Source organism: Nicotiana sylvestris, chromosome 11, assembly GCF_000393655.2.
Source record: "Nicotiana sylvestris chromosome 11, ASM39365v2, whole genome shotgun sequence".
Classification (NCBI taxonomy): domain Eukaryota; kingdom Viridiplantae; phylum Streptophyta; class Magnoliopsida; order Solanales; family Solanaceae; genus Nicotiana; species Nicotiana sylvestris.
In genome coordinates, this window is record NC_091067.1 from 146,421,941 (window position 1) to 146,433,096 (window position 11,156).

Sequence of the window (11,156 nt, forward strand, 5' to 3'; positions counted from 1 at the left end):
TCGTCACTACTTCGCCGAGGTTAGGCTAGACACTTGCCAGCACATGAGATCGGTTGTGCTGATACTACACTCTGCACTGTGTGCAGATCCAGGAGCATCTTTCGGACAGTAGTTGGAGGGCTTCCTTCAATCCACTCGGAGACCCAAGGTAGACCTGCAAGCGTCCGCAGGCCCTGGCGTCTCCGTTTATCTCTATTTTCTGTTTCATTTTCTTTGTTCAGAAATAATGTATTGTATTTTCTTCAGACCTTGTATGTAGTAACTCTTAGACAGTCTGTGACACTGTGACACCAGGTTTTGGGTATTGGAGGTTTTAAAGGTCGTAATAGACGTAACCTTAAGATATATAATTGTTGACTTCCGCTTATTTATTTAAAATTTCGTTTTTATCATATTATCGGCTTGTGTTTGTTAAAAGAGGCAAAAATGAAAGTGCAGCAAGTAGTTAAGGTTTGGCTTGCCTAGCTCCCATTAGTAGGCATCATTACGACTCCCGAGGGTGGGAAATACGGTTCGTTACATATATATATATATATATATATATATATATGTATGTATGTATGTATATTTATATGTGTGTGTGTGTGCGCGCGCGCTTGTGCGTGTGTGTGTGTGTGTTTGAAAACTTATGTCCAAACACATTTTCATCTTCAAATCAAACTTCACTCAAATAAAAAAATTCAAAATAAATTTGGGAATCTTTGGCCAAACGCTAGCTTAGTCTTCGAAGCTTAAGGAACCCTCAATTTGTGTCTTTACAAATGTAGAAGTTGAAGCCATTATTTATCCATTGGTTATCCATTTTCTAAGTGGATAATATGGTTCTTATCCATATTTGACTCGTTTTTAAAAAATTTATTATCCGCCCCATTTTTTAGAGGATGATATAAATAGATAACCGTTTTTTATGGATTAGTTACTTCCTATAGCAAAGGTTGATATCTTATTTAATTTAAATAAATACCCTTTTAAAAAATTATATTCCATAGCTACCTTTTGATTTTTTATAGCCAGATATCTATTTATGATCACCTCCTACCTTTTAAGCCATAAAATAAGCTTTGTTTTATTTTTCTCTCTCCACTCAAACTTCTCCTATTTCCTCAAATTTCTTGTATCCCCTACCCCATATCTATTCGTCCTCTCTCTCTCATCTTCTACCTTCATCTTACTACCAGAACTCTCCGGCATGGAGGTGAATCTATCGTACCGTCCGTCTGCACTTGAATATGTCCTTCCTCACATATTTTCTCCACCGAATGAAATGGTCTACGTAATGGCCTGTTTTGTGTATTTGGGTTTTGGGCGGAAAATTTTATTTGTGTCTCATACAACTGACACTAGTTGTATGAGGCAATTTTTTTGTCTCACAGTTTTGTGGACCTAGATTTCTGTGGACCCAGAAGTATAAGATTGGGGTCCACAAATTTGTGAGACAAAAAGGAACCTCATACAAATAGTGTAAGTTGTATGAGACACAAAATAAAACTTCTCGTTTTGGGCCCAATTCCATTTCCAGAAGAAAATGACTTCATTACGCCTTCGTCAACATCCCCGTTGCTACCGTCCTTTTCTGTCCTTTCCTGTATGGCATTCTCCCTTCCTCCTTATTTGACAACTCTACCCCTTTTTTTTATACCAAGTACTATTCAATGCTTAGATCTTGATGAGATTTCTACTCCTTTAGAGAAAATGGCTTTGACGTTGTTTTTTGCCATTGAAGGCACTATCGCCGGACCAAGGCAGCGCGTTTTCACTACCAGCTTCCGGTGAACGGCGGATTCGCCGGAAATTAGGGTTTGTTCTTGAACAAAGACGATGGAGTTTGGGGCTGATCAACTTGATTTTCTGTTAATATATTTCAATGTATTTTCATGTATTTCATTGTCTTTTTTTTTCATTGTAATTCAATGTATTTCGTTGTATTTCATGTATTTCATTATATTCACTGTCTTTTTTTTCATTGTATTTCAATGTATCCCATTGTATTCTATGTATTTCATTGTATTCACTGTCTCGCTATATGCCATGAATGTATTCATATATTTTTTTAATTAATATAATTTATGTATTCAGATGTATTATATAATTTCTCTGAAGATTGCTATATTTTTGGGGGTATTTTTGTTGAGAATCTTTTTTATAACTGAAAATACAAAATTTGTGTGTTATAATTGAGTTTATTGAGTTATATTAAGAGTCTATTATGTTAATTGATTCACTTTCCGTTTAAAAACAGTGTAATCCCTTATTTCACGCCGTGAATACAGTCGAATACAATAATCTGTCCAGCTGTAATCCCACGTTTTACTCCATGAATACAGTCGAATACACTCGAATACAATAACTGATTAGCTGGACTTCCCTGATTCACGCCTATTTTTGCTACTGTATTCATGAATACAATAGCTTAAAAACATCAAATACATCTTATAACCACAAAAAAGGTATCTATAATCCGTAATATATCAAATGATATTTATAGATGACTAATTACTACTAAAAAATGGTGTTTTATGAAAATTTCTCTTTTTTTATCCATTTTGCCACCGCTACCATACATGAAAAACTAGAAAGTGAAAGCTTTTCATGGAATAGTTGTACATACTGAGATGGTAGTCACACAAATTAAAAAAAAAAAAAGATTGTAAAAAGATTAGATGTACTTAAACAGTGTAGAAAAGTACACAACTCTAAGGTTTTTGCAAAGAAAATATTGTGTAACTAATGGATGTTTTAAGGCCTAAGGATCATAGCATTTTTTTTTATTTGTTGTTATCAATGATAATTCACAGCGTTATAGAAAAAAAAAATTACTTGCACTAATTGATTCACGAAGTTTAGATCTGATTTGTCGCTGGCTTAGTTGTGCTAAAAAAAAAGATTTAATCTAATTCAACCTTAAAAGTTAGCGGGTCAATTAATTTTTTGGCTCTTTATAAACTTATTTTTAGTTTTATAACCCTACCTCTTTTACACATGGAAGATTTACTTTTACACATAAGAAAACTAAAAAAATTATTTTTTTAAATTTAAAATTATAAAGGGACATGATATACAAATAGCACAAAGTTAGCCCGAGATGAAACTGCTCAAGATTATATCAAGAGTCATCAATTCATTTTCCTAATAATTGTAACTAAGGGTGTACATAGGTTGGGTTGATTCGGATTTTCTAATTACCAAACCAAACCAATTGTATCGGGTTAGTAAATCTAAAGACCAAACTAAACCAATAAGATCCGGATTTTTCAATCTCGATTTTTCTCAGGTTTTCGGATTTTTTTTCCCATAAAGTCTTCATAGCACGTCTGACCTTGATGGCTTGAATACCCACTAAAAGAACCCTAAATAGTTGGTGGGCAGTAGGAACTCTTTGTCATGGCACTGAAATAAGGTCGTACTGGTTTGGCTCGGAGGCTGAGTATCTCGAAGCCGATGTTTAGGAGCTGACGTGATCGAATCTCTTTTGCCTGTATCAAAGGTAGCCTGTTTAATCGGGCAAAATCACACCTTGGATATGTTATGATCAGTGAAGTTTACAACAGGTTCTTTCGATTTCTATTTGGTTCCTTTGAAACCCTAACTCTCGTATAGAATTTGTGCTCCAAATATTTCTTTAATCCTAGTAAGATAACATAATATAGTTCTTATATAGTACTATATAAGGTGTTTTTAATAAAATAACATAAATATGAGATGAATCATGGCATTATACTAAAATATTAAACAATAAAGATAATAAAATCGCATAAAATAAGTATTATTAATAGGCCATAATGAAAAAAATAATCTAAGATTACTAATAAGTTGCTAAAATAAGTACGACCAATAAGTATTATTATTTACATGACTAACACTAAAAGAAAAATAAGTTATGCATCTTATCTAAACCACGGAAAAAATAAGATATCCAACACTATTTTCATTCATAGTACAATTGAATTGAATGTCTTTTATTAACATTAGTATTGATTTGATATTGCTGTAGGATTTATTTGAGTTACTAACATTTATGAACTATAAAACTTATTGGAACATTCAAAAATTATAAGTCCAAACTTGAAATAATAAGTGAAAAGATAAAACTATAAAAAAGCTTAAGAAATATTTATAAACTACACTACAATAAATATTTTTATGTATTAAATATATTTAAAATTTCTATAAATATAATGTCGGGTTGACTTGGTTTCGATTTGACTTTTTTTTAGTTAAAACTAAATCAAACCAAATATGATCGGTTTTTTCTTTTTACAACATCAAACCATAATCGAATTTTTTCTCGATTTGACTTGAATTATCGGTTGATACGATTTGTCGGTTTCATTTGTACACGTCTAATGGTAACAATTGAGTGTTTACAAAGGAACCTACGATAGATAGTAGGTACCCACTAAGAAGAGCCAAGTTGAGGTGACCTTTTCAATTTAGATGGGAATTCGTCAAATTCATGGAAAACGGCCAGCCTATTAGTCCACAACACAATCAAAGAAAACATCCAAATCTAAAAGACAACTATATGCATCAAGTGTTTTCTTTACATTAAATGAATGAATTGAATATATTTTCTTATACCACTATACTCACAAAATTCTATACGCAAATTAAATAAAATATTTTATTCCATGTACAAAAATGTCTTCTGTTAACTCTCAACGGCCATGTGACGGAGATGACGACGTTGAAACTGACGACGACGAATGTGATAAGCTGTACGACGTCGTCCCATGCTCTGAAGACCCGGTTCCATGAAATAAATCCGACAAGTAATTTTGCAAATCATCAGGGGCAAATCTGACAACTGACTTCACTCCGCCACTTCTTAGTATTTCCCGATACTTTTCGTAAAACGTCCGGTAACCGGAAATAACTTTTTTAGCCAATGATATTTTGACTCCGTCTCGGAGTTTCGGGTCGGGTATAACCCACGAACTCTGCGTTCGATACGCTTCCTCAAAATCCGAATTGAATGTGACGAACCAATCTCTTGCTTCAGGTGGAGACATCTCAGCCGTAGAATTTTCCAGGAATGACGTTAGTACTTTGCTCCATCCCATTCTCTCGTAATTTGAAATGTACTGTTTTACCTTAGCGTCATGGTTTAATAACCAATCGGATCCAAGCAAAAGCTTTAGGTTTGACTTTTTGACCTTTGAAACGACGTAGTTTAAGTTGTTCGCTAAGAACAGATAGGATAATGAAACATCTTTATAGTGCTGGGCTTTGCCGTCAAGTTTGCACAGGAGGACGAGGACTAGCCACGCAAGGCGGACGGAGACGGCGGAAGACGGCGAGTCATAGTCGTCGGGAGTTGGACTGAGGAAGTAAGATTCTGGCAACGGCGATTGTATCGACAGCGGCCAATCGACGATTATTTCAGAAAACGCACCGCTGTAATCGCCGAGGAAAACGAGATAATTCATAACGTACCGAGTCAGAGGGTGGACCCCACCGCATGCCACCGCTTTGGATGAATCTTTCTGAATCGCCGATTCGAACTCCGAAAGCATAAACCTCGCGGCTTCACCGAGTTTGACCAGTGACGTCACCGCTTGAGATTTGACCACTGTTAACGAATTGAAACTAAAAATCAACTCGATTTCATCCCATAGCTCGGAAATTGAGTTGTACAAATCAAGCACACTGAACATTTTCTCAAGAGATAACTTTTTGTACTTTGCCACCATTTCTGGAAACGCAAAGAGCGTGAGTGCACTCTCTTTAGCAATTTCGGAAAAGCACGTTTCTCTGATTGAATCAGAAGCAGAGAAAACGTGATCACAGAGAATTTTTTCCCCTTGGAAAAGTGTACTCACTGTTATTTTCACAGCACTTAACCAATTCTTAGTTTTCTGCTCCAGCAATGACCAATCCATTTTCTGAACTTGTGATAAGGTTAATTTTTCAACACCTAAATAATACAAAGTTTCATCAACAACTGATTTTCGATTAAGTTTGTAAATCTTAACGCACTCTGCACCATAACCAGCACCAATCATACAATCAGCTATGGCTTTTAAATCCGCCATGACACGTTCAGACACTTTGTCAATCTCAGAAACTCGAGTACTTGAAACCGAAACCTCAGCGTCAATTATCTCATTAATTTCATCATCTTCGTCGGAAACACTGGACCGAGTTGATGCTCTAGAGGATCGAGAATTAGACACAGTTTCTGAGTCTAAGAAATAACGATTCCCAGATAAAATAGTGTACATTTCTTTCTGAAGTCTCTTCATAGCAATTTGCATGAGATTTTGAGCCTGAATAAGGAGTTCGGATCTGGAACTTTCTTTAATAACAAAATGCATACCATGTTGTAATTTGTTTACAGCGTCAAGAAATTGATGTGCCTCATCACGATAATCTCGGAAAAGATTAGCGACTCTATTGTAAGAACTACTGGAAGAGGAAACGTCTAAATCCCATCTTTTAATAACTGCTCCAGCGTCGTTAATTGTTTCCTCCATTAAAGTTTCGGAAAAAGTAGTATGACGTGAAGGAGAATTAGAAGTAGTAGAAGAATGTATAGGTGAAGAGAAAAAACCAGTCCTCATTTTGCTTCTTTCACAAGTAAAGATTTCAACTTCTAGAGAGAGGGAGAGAGATTTAGAGAGAGAAGATGATAGGTAGATTGATGGGGATTTTGAAGGAGAGGGGTATTTATAGAAGGGAGGTAGAGAAACGTTGACTGAAGGCTAAAGGGCATGGAGATGGTTGAAAAGGAAAAGCAACGCGTGATTGTTGAAATTTTGACTTTTTATGTTTGGATTTATTCAACTGTTGAGAGAGAGCTGCCGAATTGGCTTTTTTTACGAAGATTACAAAGGTCCTCCACTTGCCACCTTGAGTTTTAGATATTTTTGTATTTGTATTTATTCTGCTGGTGAGTGATAGAGACCAAATTGCCTTTATAGTAAAACATTTTTACCAAAATTACAAAGCTCCTTCACTTGCCACTTTGATAATTAAAGAGAGTTATATTCTATCTACAATATTAGAAGTGGGAATGTACTAGGTGATCGGAGTGTTCAAAACCGAACCGAAATCGAAAATCGAATCGAAAACGAAGCTTAATGGCTTATTGGTATCGGATTAACAGTTTAACGGGCGGGGAACAAATTGAAATTTTTTTATTAACGGCTAATCGGTTTGGTTACGGATTATTCAATTTTCTTAACGGATAATCCGTTAACCTGTTAAGAATATATATATATATATTTTTTCCATATATATATATATATATATATATATATATATATATATATATATATATTAAATATCAAAAACCCTTCCACTTCCAGTACTCTATCTCTAACGTCTAATTCCTAAATAATCAAAAACCCTAACACCTAAATTTCAACCAGCAGGTATATGTACCCTACTGTATGATCTCTCTCTGCAATTTGAATGGTTTAGTTGAATGAATATTCAGTAGCATATGATCTTAAATCAATAAGGAAACAATAGTCTTTTCCTCCATTAAAACATTACTAGGCTACTTGTATAATGTTGTTGTATGTAATGAATAAGGAAATGTTGTTTTAGGCTACTTGTATAATGTTGTATAATGTTGTTGATGATTATGATCGCTCTTCAATGCATATAAATGATGACTGGTACAGTGATTCCCATCCATATTCTTGCTTTTCTATGTGATGGTTGGCAGCCATTGTTTCATCTTTTCACTCTACAATACATGACACACTACATCATTCTTACGTAGGCGTTAATTATTAATACACGCAATATAGATTGAATTAGGCTGATAAACCGCCCGATAAGATCTAAACTGATACCAATCCGCTCGAAATCTTATCGGGTGGCTAACGGATTAATACATTTAAAAGCCGATAACCGTTCAAACCGTTAAGAGTAATTAATCGCTCAATCCGCCCGATAAACACCCCTACTAGGTGAAGCAGGGTGTTCTTCGTCGACATGCCTGCTTTACCTAAAATATATTTGCCACTCCTTTTGCATATTATTACCCCAATTGCCATCACAAAGTTTTGTAAATAAAAGAAATTTCTTACGCATTCTAAGGACTCATGTCAGCCCCATTTGTGCTGCATTTTCCAGATATGTCTGCTTTATAGAAAATCTTTGCACCTGCCTTTGTATATTATTACTTCAATTGCTATCACATTTTAGTAAATAAATAAAAAATTTGAGGCATTTTTAAGGCCCAAATTGTCAGCCCCAGTTATGTTGTATGTAGAGATTTTACTCCACGTGAAACCGAATATTTGCTCCGTATTTTTTAAGCTAAGCTTAAACAAAAACAAGAATAGAAAAATCCTTAAACTTTGTTTCAAATGAAAAAAAATGCCGAGAACCTGGTGGTAACCATTGAAAGACTTATACATACTATACCATTGTTTTTATTCTTCACTAATTAGTTGTTAATTATAATATCAAGCAAAATCAATAAAAAAGAAAAATGGTGATTCATTCTTAATTTAGTATGTCTGTACTTTATCGTGTCAACTTTTATATACTCAAGCTTAATATAGTCATCTATTAGTTCCAAGTTAGTGTTATTTGTCAAAGCTTTTGATAGAATTGTGATAGTAAAGAAACTGAGCTACACAAATGTTTTTTTAGAATGATCATGTTCGAAATGGTTTCACTACCTAGCAATGAAATGATGAATTGGGTTATAATTGATTTCCTTCAACTTTGAACGTACTCAAAATATTTGATGAATTACTTAATGTAAGTTATTATTTTTTATATAAAAATAAAATATCTCCTCGAAATATATCTTATACTCACTTATTATTTATAACTATCTTTAAAATCATACTCGAAATTTAAATATAATAACTTTATCTAAAAACTTAGCTAAAATTATAGAATCGCCAAATAATATGTAGTGTTCAATCTAGAGAAAGTTGACACATAAAGGATATTTCAAATAGTAAATATTCATTAGCAAATATAGACAAAGCACACCTAAGAGTTAAATATTTTGCGAAGTTTCCCTTGATGCTTGAGAACATTGATTAAGAGTTAATATTTCTTACACGATATACTCTATGAAAACACCAGTTAAAATAGTATAATATTAAAATTTCCTTCTTTTCATCACAATTTTTAATTGCAATGTTGGGGGCTTTACTGCTGCTAATTTTATACATACGTCTTATGTGCAAAGTTTACTTAAATTTTTTTTTTATTGGTTAATAGCCCAGCTGCTTCTTGGTGGGATAATTGCATAAAAAGCTACGACACAGTTACCAAATGGGACAAATCCATTGAATTTATCTGGAAACAAAACTGGTAAACCGACAAATCCATTTAATTAATGTTTTATAATTAAAATAAAATACTGGCAAAAAGAGTTCTGGATTGACCCTGATCGTCATATATTACCGTTGGGGATAAGGGTCAAAAGCATATGAATAAAGCAAACTTCCCTAGCAAATATTTCCCCCCAGATATCATTTGATCATAATTGCTAAAGAATTCCATCTTTTCCCATATTGGTTCTTTAACATTATAATAATAACCTCTTTTGATGTCATGGTTCATGATTTCGCAGATAAGTTGGACTTCTAAACCAGAGAATGAGTCAGTCCCTTTCTTCATCTATTTATTTTATTACAGAGAAATGCATAACCCTAGCGTTAGACTACAATAAGGTGAGACTTTTTCCACTCAAAACTCCAAACGAAAAGGAACAAATTGCCTCCCAAAAAAACTAATTGCTAAGTCTCGTGGAGCCACCCTCTAATTCAAACCACTTTAATCGGACTTGGTTGACAACATAAATTGTTCGTCAGCCTTTAATTATACTCAAAACGATCACTAAGATATATAATGTATTATTTTATCAAGAACATAAAATTTTCTATTTTCCCCCCTATCAATTTGGTGGATATCTTTGTTGATGTATGAAAAATAAGAACACGAGAAGTAAACATTAATAATGCGTCATTCATCCAGAAAAGTCCAATTAAATTTTCTTATGTATAATTAATTAGTTGCTTGCTGTGCAGATGATAACTCGTATCAGTACTAAAATGATAAATTACTAGCATTATTGCAAGTAGCTACTGATGATCTTTAATACTTATTTGAATCTATTATTGTAAATAGATAGGTGAAATTGGACCTGCAACTTTAATTAGTTTCGTGCAATCTTTCAATGTTAGACGAGTAATAATAATATGATGTTTAATTGGAGTTTTTTTAATTTTCATCTCCCTTCAGCTAAATGATGTAATGGGATAAGTTTGATTTTATGTTAGCTTCTGAAAGTGAACCGTTGGGGGTGGACCTAAAGTACCTTTAATCTGAATATTTGTTCTATAAATTAAAAAAAAAATAAAAAATAAAAACGAAGTGTCCAAAATGTTATTATAAAAGATTAAAGTAAAGTCGTTTGATGATATAGCTAGCATATAAAAGATTAAGTGCCCAAAATGTTATTATTAGGGGTGTAAAAAGGAAACCGACAAACCGCATCAATCCGATAATTCGAGTCAAATCGAGAAAAATAACTCAACTATGGTTTGGTTTGATTTGGTTTGGTGTTAGAAAAATAAACTCGACCATAATTGGTTTGGTTTGGTTTTAACTAAAGAAAGTCAAACCGAAACCAAACCAACTCGACATTACATATATAAAAATTTTAGATATATTTAATATATAAATATACTTATTGTGATGTAATTTATAAATATTTCTTAAAAAATTTCATAATTTTATCTTTTAAGGTATTATTTCAAGATTGGACTTAGAACTTTTGAATATTCCAATAAGTTTTATAGCCATTAATATTAGTAAATTAAATAATGCTAACAAAAGCCCAAACCAAAATCAAATCAATACTAATGCTAACAAAAGACATTCAATTAAATATTGCGATCGGGAATGTATTGAATATCTATTTTTTGTTTTGCAATAATTTAGATAAAAATGCATAACCTATTTTCATTTTTCTTTAGCGTTTAGTCATGTAATTAATACTCTCTTATTAATCTATTTATTTTAGCATGACTTAGTACTTTTAGATTATGTATATTTTTATTATGGCTTTTTAATTAGTAATATTTATATTACATAATTTTATTGTTGAATATTTTAGGATAATGTCATGACACGTCTCATATTTTGTATTATTTTCTTGGAAAATATATTATATA

The 11,156-nt window shown here is 33.0% G+C and overlaps 1 protein-coding gene across 1 annotated transcript; it reads right to left on the minus strand.

Moving 5' to 3' along the window:
- Window positions 1–4,496: 4,496 nt before the first annotated feature.
- Window positions 4,497–6,621, minus strand: LOC104244720 (exocyst complex component EXO70H1-like). Its single transcript, XM_009800198.2, has one exon. The coding sequence runs from the start codon at window positions 6,558–6,560 to the stop codon at window positions 4,656–4,658; it is 1,905 nt and encodes a 634-aa protein (XP_009798500.1). The 5' UTR covers window positions 6,561–6,621; the 3' UTR covers window positions 4,497–4,655.
- Between the last annotated feature and the right edge of the window lie 4,535 nt (window positions 6,622–11,156).